The 22,197-nt window shown below is 43.5% G+C and overlaps 1 protein-coding gene across 4 annotated transcripts in view; it reads left to right on the top strand.

The window, feature by feature from the left end:
- LOC105286449 (latrophilin Cirl) overlaps positions 1-22,197 on the top strand; it is a 407,961-nt gene that overhangs the window by 147,632 nt on the left and 238,132 nt on the right. For 2 of the 4 annotated variants that reach the window (XM_026968306.1, XM_026968307.1), the window contains 2 exons: positions 2,259-2,366; positions 15,668-15,796. In XM_026968306.1, coding sequence (XP_026824107.1) covers positions 2,288-2,366; positions 15,668-15,796 — 208 coding nt within the window. In that variant the 5' untranslated portion in view covers positions 2,259-2,287. The remainder of the gene's footprint in view (positions 1-2,258; positions 2,367-15,667; positions 15,797-22,197) is intronic. The other 2 variants (XM_026968309.1, XM_026968308.1) reach the window with 1 other exon arrangement.

Genomic DNA, 22,197 nt, shown 5'->3' with positions numbered 1-22,197 from the left:
TATCTCGCGCTCATAAATATCCGATATGACAGCTATGGAAAAAATCGAGACGAATGGAAAAGCGAGATTTATGTATTACGAAAGGCGATGAAAAGTTATTTCCACATGTAAATTCTTATTTTATCGAATATTGAATTTAATCTCTTTTTTACGCTATGATATTACTTATTAGGCACTTACCTCTCCTTTGTCGGAAATAATCTTAAGAACGTAAACTCGAAGTTCCTTTCTATACTTTTCTTTATCGTATTACAATCATTTTCCTAAATATGAAAGTTGTGTACGAAGGGAATTTACATGTATGACGTGTGAGTTGAAAGATACAGAGAAATTATTTCAAACTTATTAAGACAAGCATTTTCTGTGGCGACACTTGTGTCATTTTCAAGAAAACTGCAACTTCACATCTGAAAGAGATATTTCTTTGAGCCTTTCGAAGATCGATAGTGGGTATCTCCATTCGTATTTAACGAGTTAAAGAAGTGAACGGCATTTTCCATTATGAGCCCGCCATTATACCGAAATGAGTTTATGAGCGCCATGAACTTACGTTTCAATAACAGTAGCTTCTTAAATTATCAGCGCGTGCACGAAAGTACAGCGATGCTGCGGTATCGTTAAAACGAAAGGGGAGCTCAGGACGAGTTACGGACGGAGAAACCCGTTTTCATTCCACTCTCTCTCCTCCACCCTCACGCCCTTTAGAACTCGGCCGTACAGCGGCTCGAAAAAAATATCACACTCAAAAATCCTGCCATGTTAACCCTTCACCCTAACAAATTTGCATACATTAATAAAATTACAAATTTGTCGGCAAAAAAATTTTGTTTCAACAATTCTTAATTTAAGAATATTTGCTTGCTTAATTTTTCACGCTGTCTGTAATATCTCGAAATATTATAAAACTCACTTTTTCTTTAAATTTATATCTTTTTTATCTCGAAAGTAATTAGAAATATATATATATAATTTCTTTTTTTAATTCTAAGAAGAATAATCGTTAAATAAAACTTAACACAAATTATCTTTGGTTTATATATTTTATATAATTATTGTGTCAAATTTGAAGAACATCTCTGAAAGTGTGAATGCATTTAATATTTCTTATATTTGTTCTTTTACGGTAAACGTTTCACGTTACTCCTGGAGTTTTACGGATTAAATTTTCTTCGCATAAGACGCACGACTGACTAAAAATACGTTTTTCTACGCAAATGGGAAGATCATGAAGTAAAGGTTGAAATGTCGGTGGGATAAAATTCGCGAATTACTTCGCCGTGGCTCGTCTAACCGGGAGATATCATTTGCTCGCTCAAATATTTGGACATCCTGGCCGGATCTCGTCTTTTCGCTCGGCCGCGTCTCGTCGCTTCTTTTTCCGGACGCGCATCCCACTCGGAAATCGGCGAAAAGGGGTGAGGAAGGGCCGTGCGCGCGTACGTGTAGAAAAACCGGTTCGGGGGTGAGTGTGGACCTCTTGCACTTTAGCCCGATTAAATAGTACGGTCCTGGCCGAGCGGCTGGTAATTACGCAAAGTGGTTGGCGGTCTCTAGTTACTTCGCGTTTTCCGGCGAACTCCGCTTCCGCCGCCGTCGACCCTCGTGATTTCTCGACGAGGGAAAACGAAATTTCCACTATCCACCATTATCCCGCGGCCTCCCCGTAGTCGCTGTCAACGATCCGTATCAATCCGTGCACGCCAGCATTCCATTCGGGAAATAAACTGTATGCAAATTTCAAGATATCACTGTGATTGGAGCATATCGATTCTTTATCATTAGAATGATGTTGCACATTGAACATCCACTACTGTGGTGCATTCTGTACGATGTAGACATTTGTTTTAATTAAATTATTCAGGAAATGTCGAGTACGATAGCCGCAGCGGTAAATTGACGTTATTTTATACACTTTGTAAATACAATACCATAGCGTCACATTAATTTGCTCTCTTGTCATTCCATACCTTGTCATTATACGGATAAATAGCTTTTCTAATTAATCACAATGTCATTGAATATCAGTACTTACAACCACAGAAAATTGTTTTAAAAAAACTCTAACATCACAAGTGACAAAATAATTTAATTAAAAGTAGATAAATCATGAGATATATTTCCAATTTTATTTTCGGAAATGCATTATTCAACATCTCAATTAATGCTGACGAGAATTACATTTTGTTCCTCGGCGATTCTTATTGTTAGGACTAATCTTCCGTGTCACGTGAGACTCCTCTACTTCGTCTCTATTACAGCGGCTATAACTTGAGGAAACGGTTCCGCGATGAAGATTAATCTGCATTGGTCGTCCTGCATGTCATCCATAGACGAAACGGCGCGGAGATGGGATGGAGGAGAGCGAGGTAATAAAATCCAGATAAAATCTAAACCCGCGAGGATAGGCATAATAGAATCGCGGCGGAAGGCAATATAGAACGAAATATTTAGCGGGCGGAATTCGCGGTGGGAAACGCAGATCGCGCGACGCGCCGCGCCGAGTGAACGGGACAGGATTGGATGCATCGAGACGATTTTAAAGCGCGCAGGGGATGAACGCGCGGCCCCGGCCCGACGATCGACGTAATATATATCTATCGTTGCGGTTTGCGCGGGGTTGCGGTTTCGATTTGCGACCGGCAAATGGAATCACGCGCCTTGCCCTCCGCGCGCGCCGTCGAATCTCGGACATTATAATCGAACGGCCGATTCGCACTCGCGCGAATTCGTAGCCCCGTCCCTCATCCCGCTCGTCCCTATCGTTCCTACCACTCGACTACGCGCGACTCCTCCGAGTCGGCGGCCGACGTAAAAACTCTGCATCGCGGCAGGAAGCCGGGGTAATCAAATCAATTTCAGCGCGAATTTGCCTGCTTCTTGCCGTCCGCAGTTCCTCGCGTTTAACGACGTTATTTCGCTCGCGGATTCGCGCGGGAACGCGAACGACTCTCGCTTCTTGCGTTCACGAGGGACCAGCGCAAAACATGCAAATAGGGGCGCGAGAACAACCATTTTAATCGCGCCATTGGGTTCCATCGAATTGCGGCGGTTTATCGGCTATGCTCACTATAATTTTGTCTTCTTGCTGCTCGTCGTAGCGTAATCGGTGTTAGAATCTTAATAAAAATATTGTGCACTCGAATGAAATAAGAAAATGTCAACTAATAATATTAACATATTATTAATTATTAAGTACTATTTTGATTATGCAATGATTTCTTTTCACGGGAGAAACGTTTCTTGTGGACGACGGAGGCTTATTACTTTGCTGCGTTTTGCAATTAAAAATTCTGACCGTCTTAACGTTGCACCGTGTGATATAATAAATATGCAACGTGATTCTTCTGAGCTTCTTCTTGTCGCGTGAACTGTCGAGGATTGACATGTAAATCATGCCGAACCTTTTTGCTGGCCAACGTGGGACATCATTAAGTTCCCGCACCCCCAGGGGCGGCGGGCACGTAGAGGCAGCCAGACGACGAGCAGTAAATGTCGCGGGCACACGGTATAAATAATCATCGATACGAGGACAGCTCGCTCGTAATTAAGCGAAATGGTGATGTACTGAAAACCGTAAAATGCGGAAATTTATGTCCCACGGTGAGGCATAAAACCTGGCGAAAAAGTCCGAAGGTGGCGCGTCCCTGGGCGTCGCACTTGGATTGATACCGCCGCGACGCCTGCATCTCCCTCGCCGCGGATACGATATATAAAAAAAATAAGTTTGAAACGCACAACCTCGTTGTAATTTGCAAATTTATTTTATGATTCATATTTACTTATTTATTTTCACGACAATTTACGTGTATTTATTTTTACGATGATATTACGATGATATTCGATATTTACTATCCGGAAAATGAATATTTTTAATCGTGTAACTGGGAGGGTACCAGTTGAATGAATGAGAAGTTTGAGGTTGATTATTTATTTATTTTATGGCTACATCACAAGTTTGTAATGCAATAAACCTTTACACGATGAACTGTGCAATTCGTATTACAATTGAAAAGTTTTCGCTAATATTATCTTTAATATTGCATCCTCGATGTTATAGCTGTAACTTTATGTAGGCTGAAGTAATCTATGCTTTTCTTACATCTCAATCGATTCTTCGTTAGTAGTAACAATGTTACTGGTACACGCAGTCTTCAATAACATATCATGTCACGGTTGACATTCTCCATTATAAGGTTTTGTTGGATTTACCGAGTTTTCTTATTCGTGTACCGAGAGAAATACACGTGAAACTGGCTTTGTCTTTCTCTTTTCTCCAGTCTCCTCTCTTTTTTCCCCCCTGTGCGTTTAATCGGTTCGGACGAAAGCCCATTACATCGGATGGCTTTGTCCCTCCAGTGGCATTGGAGAATTAATAATCCCGCTATTCTCACGAGATGTATGTACATCTCCCTCCCCATGTAACGCCGCTCGAAACACTCCGGCCGAATTATTTGTTCGACATGATTCGATACGCGCGTTTCTGTCGTATCTTATCTCCGATCTAACGTCGCAACCTCAGGCTTGCGCGCGCGCGAGATGGGAACGACTGAAAAGAGAGAAAAAAAGTGCCGGCATTTTAAAGGTGCGATACAAGAGTGTTGCCGACGCCTCGAGATAATCGTTGCCCCATCTCCTTTTTGGCCTCTTTGGGCAAAGAATGTGACGTATTTTTAATTCCGTGCGCTAACGCGAGCACGCGGGAGAAATGGAACGATTTAATTTCCATCGCACGCAACGCGGGGTGCCAATGTCTTTGCAAGTAACAGGGAAGTTTCTCGAATTTATTTCGCTTACCTGTTCAGTGTGTTTATCTATCTTCTCTTTTAAAAGTTCGTTAAAACAGTGTATCGGTTAATTTTGCAAAGTTTCACACGCGAAACAACAAGTACAACTTGGAATCCGAGGCAACTCGGGGGAAGATTGCAGAGGGTGGATTGCAGAGTGAATTGAAATGAAGAGATCAAAACGGGGGTGGCGGAAAACTCGTCGGAATCGGCTGCTCGATCTCCTGGCTGGCAGGATAATAAAAACCGGCATTAGGAGGGTGGAAAACGGGAAACGCGGGGGAGAATCGCGGGAGGAGCCATCCATTAAAGACACTCGCGGCCACCAGCGGCTCTCGTTCTTCGAGACTCCGTTGAAAGGGGGATTTGCCATGGCGCCTTTTTTGTTTCGAGCACCGGGAAAGATACCGGCCGAACGTAATTAAAGGATTGATATAAATGCATAATCGTTCGACGGACTTGTGCGCGGAACGATAATAACTCTCACGCGGCCGACGTTATCCGAGAGTAAAGCGGATGCAATTGCTGGCGTAGTGGTAATGCGACTCTGCTTTTCAACGTTTTCGTACACGGTGAGATCCTGGTACACACAAATGCGCGTATCGGTATTTTTCCCCCCAGCATCCGACACCGTATTGACCCGCGGCGAGTATGAGCGAAGTCCGTGGATTATTGTTATCCGAAATACGAGCTCGCCGCGTGCATGACGTTCGCCGAGGAAGAGGATAAGCGAAACCGCGGACTCGTAAATAATCGTTTCCGATAAACGGTTCGGGCAACTCACACGCGCTGGCATTTCAACCCCTTCGATGCGATTTTTATCCCCTCGGCGCTCGAAGAGGCAAGTAATTTCTTTCTGCTGAAAGATTCATCATGAACGGTTTCAAAGGTTTGTTTGATTACTGTAAATATGAGGTAAATTATTCTTTAATTAAAAATGTGCTGATCGCAACACTTGGCTCTTCATTATTTCTTTTATTTTTCCTCATATTATTTTATGGAGCCTGAAATACCGCAAGAATACACAAATTGCAAATATTAGTTTCAATATTATGAAAATTCCAAACGATCGAAACTCTGGCTTAAAATTGTCGACCCGACAGATACTTGCAATGCGATAATGCGGTTTGTGACCTAGCTCTCTCTTGAAATCTCGCGTTTTCTCTCGGTCTGGCTCTCCCGCACTCGCTCTCTCACTGGAGTACATTAGAAACGCGCTCCTTACTGATAATAAATTCCCGCTCGGTCGGCGGAATTAATCGCGTCCGAGGTACAGGCCCTGTTGGATCAAGAGCTTTTCTTATTCACGCGATACCGTCAGTTCGCCCCGAGCGAATGGCTGTCGGTTCTGCCAAATTTAAGGGCTCCAGCGACCCGGCGCCAATGCGCGTTTAAATTGATGGCTTCACGGTTCCTTGCATTTCGCGCTTAGGTACTTCGTGTCTCCCCCTCCCGCAGAAGCGGACGAAGCGTACTCTCCCGCTCGCGAGGGACGAAGACGCGATCTGGAGCTTTATCCTATTAATCAATGCGCATAAATTGTTTTAAGAGAATCGTTACCGCGCCATTCAGACACGCCGCACGACGTCGTCGGTGGGGTTAATGTCGCGCACAGAATGACGGGGGGAAAATCGAAGCGACGAACCGGAATCATTAGATGTAACACGAAATAGAAGCCGGTGCGCTGAGATTTATCGGTGTGCAAGTGGGAATTTCGCAGCTGTGTCGTGCAAACAGTGCAAATTACACGATGCTTGTTCCGAGAAAGAGCCAGGTTGATAACCAAAATTGATTCAGTAACTGATATGACCCTGAGAAATGAGTTCGCGATTATTCGCGGTCGAACGATTCCGCGTTTATTTCTGATAAATAATTTGGACGCGTTGTGGTGGAAAGGCAGCGGTGAGCCTTTCATCATAGAATTCGATCGCGATGCGAGAGCTCATTACACACCGAGCGATTTAATTCGGAGTTGAAACGCCGGATTATGAGTCGGTCCGCTAATATTAATATCAAACGATTATCTCGCTCGATTATTGTTATCGTCGCGCGATTAGCGGGCGGATTTATGCCCGCGCGTCCACTCGTACGGACTAATAATGCCAATTATTCCGCGCTGATACAGCATATATTTATTTTATTATCAGCACGGCGCAGTGGTAAAATCATTTTAAATTACCATCCGAGATTCAACAAAGGCCTGAAGATTATTCGTAGTTCCGTAATTTCTGTACAGTTCCGATCAAATGTTGAGTAAATTTGTAAATCGAGCGGAAGCTGAAATATATGAGATTAGGCGGGTTGTAATTTGGAAAGGTACATTTTTAGCTAAGCTTTAAACGCTCGGAGAACTCTCCGGAGCAATCAAAACTTTAAGTTGAAAATGTGAAGAAAAATAACGAAGGGCTCCGCGTTGGACTCAATCACGACGATCGATTAGAGACACCCTCCCGCGCAATCGCCTTAGTTAAACTCCTTCGAAAGAAATCCGCCTTTGCTTTAAAGCTTCCACGTTCCTGCCCTTTTCTCTCCTTTTCCTTCCCTCTCGCACGTTATTATCGTCTTTGGGTCAAACGAGAGGGCGCGACAAAATAAAAGAGCGGAGATAAGGAAGGAAAAAGACGGCAGGAGGTAAATAAGGAGAAAATAATTCGAAGGCAACCGCCCCCGTAAGTCGACGTCTCTCCGGGTGGCGCAAGGGGTACAAACGGAGAAGGCACGGAGGTGGCTTAACTCGCGTTATTCTCGTCGCCGGAGCAAACGACTACTCGCGTCACTGGGGGCACCTCCTTTCCACCTTCCCTTCTTCCCGCTGTCCATCCAGTTTCCAGGCACTGCGGGTGGCTTCCGGTGACTGCTATCCAACAGAAATCTTACGGGACCGAGCTCGAGATGCCAGCATAAAAATGGGTGGGTGAACCTATCGCCACGAGAACTCGCATGTCGGTTTCTACGTTTCACTCTTTCTCTCTCTCTCTCTCTCTCCTTTTCCTCTTTCTTAAGAAATTTTTATTGAACATATTTTAACGTCGATTTAAGGATTACAGAATAAAATTCAGGGAACGATACGTGCAACGAATCTTAAATCCTACAGAAATGAGTTTTGTCCAAGTATTATAATTCCGTCGAAAAAGAGATGTCTAGCACACTTTATCAAGTACGCACTTTAGATCGTTAGTCTCTCGCGTGTACTCTCCCGAAGAATCCCCTGGACTATGAGTAAATCGCATTTCTCTCTTCTCTTCTTCCTTTCTCTCCATCTCTTCCAGATTTACCAGCGATACCGCCGTCACCCTCGCGTACTATGCACGCCGTAATAACGAATAATGCGGGGCAGTTAGACGGGCCCCGACCTCGCTGGTCCTTAAGTGAAAAGTGAGCCCTCTCGTTCCATGGAGCACCCCTAAGCCGGGATCGTGCACGCGGAACACGCAGCAGGGATCAAGTCTTTCGAAGGGGGAGGGGGCGAATAATATGATCGTTACCTGCGGCGTTCGTGTAATTTTTTCTTTTATTATATTGCGTCGCGATGCTTCCCATCCCACGACGACACCCGCCGTTTGAGTTTGGTCTTCTCCCTCTACTACGATTGGCTACCGCAATTTCCAGAAATGCAATAAAATTATGCTTTGCGAAATGTGTTTTGATTATCAATGTATTTCGAAAATGTAGAGAATATTGTACATGAACATTGTTAGGACATTGTAAATTGTTGCATTACACATACATATATAACTATATTTTATTGTTTTTTTTTAAATGCCAGATATATGAAGAACTTGCATTTTTATGTATTTTTATTTTTTCGTCTGAAAATAATGTTAAAATTTAAAATGATAAAGGATCATATTTAAATCAAGAAATTTCTGGATTTGTGATGTATTACAATATACAGAGTAGATATACAAGAATGGTTTATTTTCATCATATTTTCCACCTCTAAATTTTTTAAAACGGAAAAAGTTTTTTGTTCTTTGAATATTTTACAAATATGTGTACACATAACGCCGCGCATAATTGCTTGCAATTTACGTACCATGGCGCGAGTCATAAAATCTATATTACAGATAGATGGCTTACATTTCGATACTTCAAGCGAAACTATGTTACTTATTACCAGCTGACTTCTATCGTGACATTTCTATCGTGATAGAAGCCAACCTGCTTATAACACACACTCCATTACTTATTATATTCCAGATACGTTTTGCATTTGATCGATAAAGAGCCAAGGATAGAGAGAGAAAAGAACACCTGATCATACATCACTTATATGATAACTTATGCATTTCATTGGAATTAAGTGCAGTGCACATTACTTATTGAGATCATTATTGAGGTCACACTCATTTAATTAGACGGAATATTAATAAACCTAATTGCATTATTTCGCAAAAGAAAATTGTTACCAGTCTTATCTTTTCCATTTTTCCTATTTCTTAGTCTGTCTTTATTCTTTTCGTAGTATTACATATTCACTATTCCTCACGATATGAAAATCCACGGTTTTAAAAATTTTGTAAACGAGTTGCATTTATAACAATAAATCTATAATGTGCCGTTTTCTAATTTATAGACCAACTTGCCAAACGCTTTGGAATATTGTAGCAATTTGTGACACGTTTTTCTTGCATTATATTATTACATAATGTAACGTTAACGTTAGCTGTTTCGTTAATGGAAGCCATAACGCAAAGAGTTGTAGTGTGCCCGCGGGCGTCCATGTCGTCCAACGGCCAAGGCTATCTTTTGGCAGCCGCGTTCCTTCGTCCACCATCTTGCCCGAGGCACACCGGCCGTTCCCCGGCCTCCCGGTTCCTTTGAAATTATCGGCGCTTTACGGTACTTGCTCATAATCGTTTTATGCTTCGCCGAAGCACCGATTCCTGTGCGAAGCTCGACCTCCGCCGCGCAGAATAACGCGCGGGTTATTTACACGGCAAATACGCGCCGCGAATGAATCAGGGCTAATTTGACAGTTTTCTAATTTCACTCCGTGCCCGGAAGAAGCACCGCCTTTTTGTGCGATTTTAATTTGACCTCCTCTCCCTTTCCCGTGGTGCCCGAGGTTTAACGAGAATATAATACCGCCCCTGTCCCGCTATCGTCGGCTCGCGTTAGGTAAATTTATGTAAATGCAAATGTAAATTAATTTGATTCCCATGATTTTTCATGACTATTTCAGTGAGAGTGTGATATTCATTCATCTAATTATAAATTCGAGATGATTTATTCATTACCAATAGCTTTTGCATTATAAAATAAACTAGATTTTATCGAAGTTATACGATGATAATTATTTAACTAATATTATTTGATTTTATGTAATTTAGTATAATAATCATTTAAAAATTTTATTTCATTTTAAATTTCATTTAAAGATGAAAATATATTATCATTATCAAACATGAGTCTCTATCATTGAAGCACATTCATTTTCGGTTTTACAACAGATGTTACGGTGATGCTCAACAGTCAATTAATAGCTCATTTCGTACACGAACATGTATTCTACACAAAGCACGAGAGCAATAAAAGACTCCGCCGCATCGCCTATTCGCTAATCTCATCCATGTCACGCTTGCAATAACGTCTGATTTCTGATAGCTATTATAGGATTCTGGTTCTTGTTCCCGTTCCGGGAGTTTTCCTCAAAGTCGGAGATATCGAATTTGCATTTTTTGCATTTACATTTTCTCGAGAGGCAGCGAATTTGCATTTTCCAGACGAGTCGTGGAAACTGCGCAATCTTCGCGGCGAGCAATGATTGTATCTCGACGCCGATTCCGATATTATGTACGTATGAAAATTTTATCAATTCAGATCGATCTCGTAAGCCGCGTTTTTTGGCAATGCTATTAAAAAAGTAACTTGGGAAATTGAAATCTACCTGCGTCACGTTTGGCTCACAGTTCGAGCTACAAAGCCCGATGTCGGTTACTGAAATTTTCAAAGCACCGTGTCACCTCTCTACATCGCGTCGTGTCGCGTCGTGGATGTCTGTTCGCGATGATCTTCGGTAAAAGCGAGACAGAGGTGCAGAAGCTTCAACGACGACTATGACGACAACGATGAGGTGGAAGAAAGGTCGAAGCGGGACAGGAAGGCAGAGGGGTAGGAGAAGAGGACGAGTGCGGCGGCATTCGAGTGGCACAGCGAAGCGACACGACGGAATTTCAGAAATTGCGCTCAACATTTTCGCATGCAGTGTGTATATAGTCAGCCGAGCTGCAGTTTCCTACGCCTTCGTTTTCACTTCCTCTTCTCGTCCGTTTCTCCCGGTTACCCTTTCATGCTCTCGCAAAACAGTAGAATGTTATCGGCCTCGATAAATCGGTGATTTTGCAGAAGGCACCTCGATGTCGTGACGCCGACGTCAGATTCGAACAAACCGCCACGCAATCGAACAGTAGACTCAATCGCGAATCGCGAATCGCAAATTTCATAAATTTTTATTAGTAAAGTTTTATATTACGGATCTCGACGAACGCGCGCGCGCAGAAAATTAATCGATTAAATTTGGAGTCGAATTAGTACATAATCTGCAGTTAAAATTTTCAGTAAGCGTAAAATGCAAAATGTTTCGTTATCTTCAATGTTGCTTCAAGAAATAAGGATGAGCGTTTCGAAGGCGCTTTGTCGGCCACGTCCTGGAAAGCTCGACGAGTCAGATTCACAGCAGGTTTTCCGCGGGAAAATTGCGAGTTAATTTCACATAGGAGGTCGCCGCTCCGGCTGGAAGCATCGGCCGGATGTCGTCGTCAATTATTTTTAATTGCGCGCCCCGCGATCAGCGCCCCAGGCTTCGCGCGGCGCCGTGCATTAAAATACATCTGGATGTGTAAAATTGAAACTCGCTAGACCGCGGTTGCGCACACTATATACCTCGGCCGATTCGATAATATGATTTTCGGCAAATAATTTCGATCCTCCTCTACCCCTCGCCTCCCGTCATTGCTCGTAACCCCCTCGCGATCGTTCAATTCATTGGATGATTTTGCGCGGGGTCGTCAATGATGAACGAGTCCGTGCTTGAAATCATTACGAAGAGGTAGATACAGTAGGTGAGACGAAGGGGAGCGGGGGGAAGCGGGGGAAACGAATGATTGGAAGGGGTGGAGAGGTGGCAGGTGCGTGGCTGTTCAATATTCATCGGCGAGAGGCGTCGAAATGATTTTAAGTGCCTGCAGAAATTGCCACAGCACCGGCATTTTCTGATAATCTGCATTATTTCGATCGCTTTGATCGCCGCTGCTTTAATAATATGTAGATTTATGTTTTCATCCGGACGGGGCCCCATACCGGCGGCGGCGGCATGGTGCATCACTTCTCCTATCCCGACACAGTCCGACGCGCGACGTGGAAATTATTATTGAATTATTTATTATGTTCTCAGTACCGGGAGGTGCGACCGTCTACCGTTCATGAAAGCTACACAATAAGAACACGGTTAACCGCAAAATTAACTTCCTCACTGTAATTACGTTCGTCAAAGTGTTAGTAATGCAATTCAACGGTGCAAAATTACTTTCGACATTTTGTCACTGTGCTTTAAGAATTCCGTAATTCCAGAAGAAAGCAATGAATAGCGTTACGAGTGATATCCTTATCGGAGAAACTCTGGGAAATTGTGGAGAATCGTTAAAAGTGATTGTGAAAGTTTGTGAATTATATTTTGGATCTCTTTGGTGATTTCATTTGAAATAAAATCTTAAATTCTATAAGGAATGAGAACGTTTAGATCGTAGGTTTGGTAATGTTCTCTAGTGCATTTATTATGATAATTCTATTGGAGAACAGAAATACTGAATTGAAAGTACGGGATTAAATAGAATGCGTCAATAAATAAGAGGAGAAACATATTACCTAAATTAAGATATTGATATTGGGCAATATGGGAGATGGTTTTCGGTTATGGAATTGGATGCTTTCCAAAGAATTACTCCTTTCACAGTAAAGGAGAACGATGCCCATCAATACTCGCATTTGCAATATTTCGCGCATATATCCGAGGATATTTTGATTTTAAAAGAAATTTAAAGCAAAAATAAAAAAGATAGATATTTGAAATTTGAAATGAGTTGAATGTCGTGAGTTAAATGACAGTTAAATATATTGTAACGACAGATGCGATAAAAATGAGACTATAAAAATATCCTTGAAAATCAAACTTTTCAAATTGAATATACAAACATCCGCTGTCAAAGCTGCCGGGATGCAACGTTGAAGCGTATAAACATTGCGAATATCGCGTTATGAAAATCAACAGATATTTTGCGAGCGCATTGCTCCAGTAAATATCTTGTTCTTCAAAAATTGGCCCGTTGCCCTTTTATTGTTGTCGTGATTCTCTTATTGTTAGTGTACCATCTGAGCGTCAAATATGCAGCGTCCGAACAGTTCACTGCACTCGAATGCATTTTTTTTCTAGAGAGCGACTCGAGAACTGAACGCGCAGCGATGGTTCGGTTCGATAACGCGCCTTGCAGAATACCACCATAGATGCATCGCGAAACGCGTCGTCAGGAATTTCTCCGAAAGGCGCTCGATTAGCGATCTGAAAAATCCGCAGCGGAATAGTACTCGAGATAGGAAAAAAATGTATGGTCGCCGTGAGATTATCGCTCGTTCGATTGTATCGATCGCATACATGCTCACATAGATTCTTACTCCGTAACTCTTCTTCGCTCTTTCCTTTTTAATAAGTAATCTTTCTCTTAATCTCTTTCTCTCTCTTTCTTCGTCGACGATTCCGAGATGGGAATCGCGTTGTCATCGAGCTTATCGCGATTATCGCAGAATCCGCCCAGTGCATCGGTGCACGCACGCACAGCGGTATCGCGGAGCGTTTGCGGGCGGGAACGAGAGGGTAACGTTGATGATGAAAGGAGAATCGCGCATCGCCGATTCTATTCGCACGTCGAACGCGGCGATACAAGGTTACAGCAGATAGCATCGCCGGATTAATTATGCGTAATGCACGGGAGGTGGGCGCACGTACGCGCGGTTACGCTCACGAGAATGCGTTCGCGAATGCACGATCATGGAGGACAGAAAGAGAGAGATCAGAGCGAAGCTGAGGAGTAAGGGGAGAGATAGCTAACGCATTCAATTATCGTTGTTACTCCGGGAGTTTACAGATGTTTCGGTGATAATCGCGTCGTTACGCGACTTCCACGTTCGCCGTTTGAATTAAGCGTCCTATGTGCCGCCGGCACATATCGATAAAAAGGAAGACGAAGCGACTAGGTCGAAGTAGCGGGATGAGAGGAGACGGGAGAAGGGGCTTAATTAGACTCGTTGGAAAAATTAACGCAGTCTGCTCGAAACGAACTGGCAGTGCTCCAGATGCTCGCGTCGCGTCGCGTCGCCGCTCCTCCGCGGAAAAGCACCGCTGCAATCCGCTCGATGCAATCTGCGGAGTGGTCGCCCGTCGTGATGCACGTGGCGGTTATGGCTCGATAAACCTCCTCCCTCGGTCATAATCGAGATGGTTGCTCGTTGACTCGCGCGATACGCTTGCCCCCGTGAGCTTCATTCCGAGAGACCTCGGTATTTTCAACAGATTTTTCAGCAGATGCATGACTCGTGTAAAATCTGGAATACGAGACGTGTTGCGAGTTCGCTGACCTCCTTTCATTGTGCGCTGGTTTTCACAAAGTCTCGAATACTGGTGAATACCTTTCTACGTAATATAAATAAAAATTTGCGAAACACTCGAAAAATATGTTATAAAAGAGATAATGAAAATAATATTTTTGTTTTGTCTTTTTTCACTCTATTTAGCATTTTCTCTTTCGTCCTTTTAATTTTTTCCCCTTTATAACTGTAAGCGGGCGTGTTTTACGCAGATTTAACATCGCGACGCCCGCGAAAACGCGCAATTTCACGCGTAATCCACGCGAATCACCTGCTACCTCCCTTCGATGGCGACCCAACGCGGATTTCGTTCTTTCTCCTCGCGTAAATTCCGGATGATCTTTTTTTGTCGACGAGCCGATAGGTTGGCGAAGCGCACGCGCAACGCCGCAGGAAAAATCGAGCGAGCATCGTCGGTAAACACTATAAATCAGCTTAATCCGCGTCGAGCGAAGCGAAGCGGTCGGGGGCTTGCGCGCGTCGTGTGAATGTGGGTTAACGAAGGCGAAAAAGGAAAACAATTTCGGCGTCAGCGTTTCGGAATTTGCAGACCATGCGAACACGACGCGATGCCATCGAATATAAACAAGCGGATGCAAGCGGGGCTGAAGCAAGATGAATTACTGGGTAGTAAACTGCGTGGATTCCAAGAATCACAAGCGCAAGTATAACATGTAGCAAAATAATATGAAATAATATCAGAGAGAAAGAGAGAAACGGAGGGCCAACGAAATTATTTTGGTGCAGCATAATAAATAAATCTGAAATAAATTAAATCTCCGGAAAAACGAACATAATTATTTCGTTATCGAGATGTGTTTGTTGCAGACTTTATTAACGCGAGCGTACCGAATGCTTACACTTGCAGCACATCTCTGTCTATATTTTAATTCAATTTATGACACGCGCCGCGACTGTATCGCCGCTCGAATCTATTCTCGCCGTGTGCACCATGACTTCCACGTAATCGTGACCATAAGTCGCCACGCGCCGTCCGCCGTGGAAAAAAGGGGCGCAAGAACGGCCGGTCGGATAAAGCGCGCGATTTACGTAAACGCAATAACGACGCGACGGCATCCCGATCTCCGGGGCGTAGCGAAGGTGTGCGCGCGATTTCTCGGAAATCGCGATGCACTTTCGGGGTGAGAGAGCGCGTGGTCCGCTGTTCGAAATGCGGGGCCGCGCTTGGGAAAGGCGGCACGCCAGTTCACAGGGCACATGATCATTTCGCTTTCTGCTTCCAGGCGTAGTCGGAGCACGGAACCACACGATGGAGTGCCGCAAGGGTCGACGGAAAGGGGCTCCGTTCCTCGGCGGGCTGCTGCTTGCGTGGCTCTTAACCAACGGCTGCGCCGTCGTCGCGCGAAATATAGGTGAGTGCAAGAAAGTATTTACGATTTCGGACCGCGACTTCTCGCGCGCGAGTGCAAGCGCGAGCGAGTGAGCGAGTTCTCTTGAGAGCCCTCCCCGATCCTTGCGCCAATTAAGGGGCCGGTTACAACGCACGCGGATATTTACGCGCGACACATCCAGCGAAGCCCTCGCGGAGGCGCGACTCGCCGCAGGCGGTGGCCAGTTTTGCATCCCGGCGCCTTCCGCGTGCTCTCTTTAACCCTCGCGCGGCGAGCACGTTTTAAATTGTCACGTCGGTGAGCAGCGGCCGTTGCTGCTCCGGAGATCGCGCTTGTTGCCAGTTTTGTCTCGGGAAATTCACGGCGAACGGAGTTCTCTTTTAAGACGGTTCTTTATTTTAAAGCAGATGTTTTTATATGTTCGGTATGACCAAGTAAATTGTCAGTTGAATCATGATGGTCAATCGATGCGGAATCGAGAGCCACAAATTAATCATCATAATCGAATCAAAGAGAAAATTTTTAACGTTTACGAGCGCGGATGTTTTGCACGGTTGAAGTTTAGAAATTGCATTATCACGCTCTGCGAGGTTGAATCATTTATCTCGTGGAAGATGGTACCCGAGTTTATCTCGCTTGGAACTTCTTAGGAATCTAATTATTATGTAATTACTCGGAACTCTACAGAGCGTACGTGTCTTCTTATAAATTTTAAACGGGAGAACAAAAATTGTCCCGGAAGGATTGATAACGAGGAAGAGCAGTGCCGGGTACAAGTACGGGGGCGGAAGATCGTTGTTGCCCGTAAACCCCAGGAAACCCTGTGAGATGGATGGGAGGTTTTGGCCGGCATGTTAAGTCCGGGAACACATCGTAGCACGCTCGTAGAATTAAACCGTTCTCGTGCTAATTGATTTAAGAGATCGTGCCGTGTACGTGTGTACGTGTGTGCGCGTTTTCCTGTGTTGCGGTGCAGCACAGTTTCTCGGTAAACCCTTAGTAACAAGTACTACGAATCCCTCATTTTTTATAAACATTTAATCGATATCCACGTCACGTCAGTTGAGGGAATTTTATGAGTTTTTCATTTTTAAAAGGTAGATGTTTTTATCGCAATTGCAGGGATCCTTTAATGCTTTATAAATATTAATATCTCGATCTCGTAAACGCGAATTTTCATATAAAACTAATTTCTATGGTTTAAAATATTTGTGATTTGAGGTACTTTTATCGCGGTACAATATATGTACTACGCTTTAATAGATTAAACGTTTAATTTTGCAAGAAATAACAGATGTCTCTCACGTTTCAGAAATGGTGCAAGTTTTATTGTTTTCTGAACAATTTCAATTTTCAAACTTGCAGCATTCTTCAACAGCCCGCGGTGCGTATTCTCAGTGCGCGCTTTTATAGCTTCAATCGCGTTCGTATTTTTTATCCTTCTGTCGCCGATTACGTGGGACGCAGCATGGGAGGAGGTCAGGAGAAGGAGGGTGAAAGTTACCGAGAATGCATTTCGGGGCTCGGTTGTACCGAAAAGAATTCTGTTCAGCCGACGGCAGCACCTACAAATTTTTCCCGGGACCATTTCCCCGCTCGCATATTAGCCCGGCTGCGCGCCCAGCTGCAATCTCCGACGACGTGTAACTGATCGCGGGAAGTTGAAGAAAACCCCACATCGCGGCGGAGGCACGCCAGCCGGCACGGTCCGACACGAAAGGGCGTTATTTTCTCTTCATAAATCCAGCGCTTTTCGGCAGCAAGAAAAAAAATGCTCGGGTACCCATAACGTCGTTCATGGCGTTAAGAAATGACTTTCTCTGTTCGGAATCAGATCAAATATTAAATAATTTCATAAGCAGGACTTTCCAAATTATGGTAGGAAAATTGTAAATTTTTGTCATGAATATCTTGTTGAAAAGAAACACTCAAGCATTTAAATTGTGTTTTAATATGCTTTGTTTTTTTTTTAAATCAAGTATTAGAGAAGAGTTTGATAAGTTTTAAGAGTGAAAGTTTTTTCATACTTTTGCAAACATTAATTGATTTATCACAATTTAAAGATGCTTTGTATTCTTGATCGAGATAGTAGACATAGTATCTCAATATTAGGTCATTAGACAAACGAAGAAAGACGAGAAAGCGAAGGAAAGGGAGGAAACACAAGGAAAGGCTGGCTAGCACCTGATAGGGTTAGGACGCATTGAATCTACACGAGCATTAACGAGCGGCGGAGTCTCGAGGAGCGATTCCAGGCCGACGTGTTCAGAAGGGTCGACGATGAGACATACACGGGGGTCGGGGGGAGAAATGATGAAGACCCGAGGAAGTTAGAGGAAGAGAGAGAGAAATGACGCGTCCTCTCTATTCCTTTGCGATTATCATACACCCCGGTGCGCCCAATCCATACAGCCATCATCGTAGTTGCGTTTCCAGTGTTCTGCCTCCAGTCCCTTCCAGCTACACCCTTTCCGGTTATAGACGTACGCGCCGCACACACGTATACGCGCGTAAGCACGCACACGTAAGCGTGCCGTAGAACCGCAGTAACCCAAACGATAGATAAATCAAAATCGCTCGCATTGTGCGCTCGGTGCCGCCGAGGCTCAGACGGGGCTTTGTGCGCCCCCCAAAGGTGGATAGAGATTTAGGACGTCGTGGAATCGATACCGCCCTCGACTGCACTTCCACGCGGAATCACGGAGTCGCAATATACCAGTCGAGTGACGGAGGATCGGCGCTCGCTTTTGTTGAATCAGGTTTCTGGTGCAGGTTTCGATTCGCATCGTTGGAAATAATTACGACCAGGCGAGATGAATGATTCAGAGTAATGTTTTCTTTTTCTTTCTTCTCATGAGATTTAGTCTTTAATAATTGATGAGAGATATGTAATAACTCTCATGAATGATGAGAGATATCTAATAACTTCAAGATAATATTAATTTTACTCAGAATATGCAGAATTAGGATTACGCATACTAATACAAATGAATTTAGAATTTAGAATAGTCATGAGAGGTGTAAAGATAACAAAATTAATGAGATTAAAATAGCACGTTCATATTACTACAAAAGAATACTGCGGGAAAAAGACATTTTTTTAATACTGAGAATGATTACAAGAGATTAATTATTTATTAGAATCATTAATTATTGAAAGTCTCTTATATATACTTCACCATTTATTTTACAAAGGAGACATAAAAGCCGTGCCATATAAATCTCTTTGCAATAAACATAAATTGCACAGGAGAGAAAGTGCAATCAAATTCTTCAAAACTTACAAACTTTATTATTAAAAATTAAACAGTGTTAAAATTTCTGTCTTTCCGTCTTTATTCGCCTCTTCTTTCGGCATTGTATGCGAGTGTATGCGCATTATTTCAGTTATTATTCAGCAATTAGTTTTATAGTACCGCTCCGTCTGTCGTAAAACTAAAAATGGTTTCTCTTAGTGAGCGTATAAATATGCCGGCGCTTTGAAAAATTGCATAAAACCTCGATAGCTGCTGCTTTGTGATCCAGCCTGATGGCCGTCGTAAAACGTTAGTTAACGGCGGGAAGAATGATCTTGATCGAGCTGACCTCGCGAATAACGTGCGATAAAATTTGCAATGACGGCTATCGGCATCGAATTGACGCCGGAAGACGTTCACTCGCTGCTAGCATTTTTACGGAGACCAGAATTTCCGGCCCTTACCAATCGCCAATAAAAACGATACGATTCCGTTGCACTTTACGGCGGGACATCAGCCGTTAGATTCCGATTGCATCATCGCGTGAAATCGTCGGTCACATTTTAATTGCACGCAGGTATCGCGCGTTCGTTCCGTGCAACGCAGTAGTATACGTTCAATGCAATGAAAAGATAAATAATTCGATTCGCAGGGGTAATAGTTCTGCATTTGCAGTTACGATCTATCTTGCAATTACCTATTTAACGTTTACGACAGGACAATTAAAAATCAATAACCGTTGCTTCAATCAAGTTGGAATTATTACGTCAAGACGTGTCGATCTTGTAGGTCAATGATAAAACCACTCGCGAATTTTCAGCGATAATCATTCGTACGTTGATCGGGAAATGCCCATTGTTGACTAATTGTTACCCGCGAGACTTGGACTATTCGCTATTGACCGTAATTGCCGTAAACGATTGCCTATCCGCGTTATACCTCCACCTCTTAAGTTTACATTGTGGACCACCTGGGACACGAGCACCGAGCACGAAGATCTCTTTCCCTCTTTCCTGCCGTTGCTCTCCGACGACGAGAATTTATAAGCGCGGCAAAGGGGAGGCGCTGCCGGGCAATTTACGGCCGCCACTTACGTCGCCGTGCCGCATTCTGCAGCAATTAATATTTACGCCGGATAGATCGGTAATCTTATTATACACTCGGCACAATATCGAGATAATAAGCATCGTGGACAGCGCGTGATTACAGACTGCGCCATGTCCCCGAGGCGGGCCGAGTTTCTCTCTGCGAGATAAGATTCCTCGAGGAAAAATTCTCACGCATCTCCAGCAACCTTGGCGCATATAGTTATGCTGTACGATGACACGCTGAGAAATGAGAGAGATCTGAAAGTCGGGACATTCGTGTGATCACGACATTCAGATTTAGCAAATGCATAGATAGATATTCTAATGTGAAAGTGGCGTATGATGGATATTGCAATGTGAAAGTACGAGAAACATTGTGTTTCCTTATAGTACAATCCTATTCTTGGAGCATTTTATCCAACGTTGCTATTTATCTTATTATATTATTGTGACCACACGATTTGCCATCAAAGTATGGTTCCGCATTCAAAGTGGAATTTAATAACGTGAATTTCTCTAAAATTCTACAAAAAGGCTTAGTGAATAAATATGAGAATTTTGAATTGCACATATAAATTTGACACAAGCTATATTAGAGACCGCAATTAAGTACTAACGAGATATTGATTATATCAAAAACGCGCGCAAACAAATTAATTGTATATTCCATTATCAAAATTTATTCCACTCTTAAATACTGAAAATATGAAATCAATTTCGTAGAAAATGAAATTCCGTAGATATAACGTTCCTTGTACCAAAATTGCATATCAACGTTATTAATTAAGTTAATATTTCCGAGAGAAAGAGAGAGAGAGAGAGAGAGAATTATATAACAGTCCATGTCAGTTAGAGAACAGATAAGGTTGCATTATTCGAGCATTTGTTCCAGTCTTCAAGTTACCGAGCTATCAAGTTATCATGCTCACCCTAATTCTAACTCCGGCATGTTGAAATATGAATGAAATATCGAACGTGGCGTTTATTTTCGTCGTTTCGTGACATGCGACTTCAAGCTCGGTCGCTTCGAAGAAGAATCGCTAGGGCGAAATTTGCAAGGGTTACTGCAGGCACATTCACCTGTCTTCCTTCCGTCGTCAATGCGCAACCTCGATGCGGAATGTAAGCGACAGAGATAAGCAGAATAATTCCGGTGTCCATTGTTGTTTCGTACGGTCGTTCCGCCGACGAACGGTCCTCGTTGCGGAACGGCCTCGTGCCGCCAAACGACCATGTCGAACAACCCTCGCGACCCGCATTCGTCCCCGTTCGAATCGACTTCCCTCTCGTCCACCTCGCTCTCGTTCACCTAGGAGGACCGGAGAGGACCTCAACGTGGCGGACCTCGGTGCCGAAGATTTGTGGCACATCGGCAACATGCGGCGGCCCCAATTTACTGCGCATTACCTCCCCCGTTCGGCACCCCGTCTCGCATTTTCCGCCGCCAGCGTTATCCACCGTCGTCTGCTCCTTACGTCCCGCGTCGCTTTGCCTCGCTCCTCCTCCTCCTCTTCCTCATACTGGCTCGTATCTCGACGATTGCGCGATTTTCTCTAGCTCCATTCTCGTATTTCTTTCCTCCTCTCGCTTCTTCGAACTTCAATTTTGCCCAATCCTCTTCACATTTCTACTTTTCTTTCCGTTTTCTCGCTTCTTCCTCTATTTCGCTTTTCCTTCGGAATACTATTTATTTTTCTTCTCGTTCGTTATTTTTATCTTTTATTAGTTGTCTTCAAATTGTGATCTCTCGTCTCTATCTAATTCACTAGTATTATGTTTCATCTTCTTCTTTAATTCTTAACTCACGCTTTTATCTCTGCTTTTCCTATCCTTTTTCATGATCTCCTTTTGCTCTCGTCGCTTTTCTCCATTTTTTTCGCAACATTTCCACTTTCACATTTATCTGCAACACGCAATTCTCCCTCTATTTTCTCCAGTTGAAATTTGTTCATCATCCCTTCATCATCCTTCGCCATAACACGGGTATGCTATGCGCATCCCCGAAACCAACGTGTACAAACGGCGGCGATCGCCCTTTCGCGTTATTCCTTGTTCGTAACCGCTGCTACGTGACTAATCTGATTCCCAACCACGTGCG

This window comes from Ooceraea biroi, chromosome 3 (assembly GCF_003672135.1).
Source record: "Ooceraea biroi isolate clonal line C1 chromosome 3, Obir_v5.4, whole genome shotgun sequence".
NCBI classification, from domain to species: Eukaryota; Metazoa; Arthropoda; class Insecta; order Hymenoptera; family Formicidae; genus Ooceraea; species Ooceraea biroi.
Note: the sequence above shows the minus strand (reverse complement) of the source record. Positions and strands in the feature narration are given on the sequence as shown.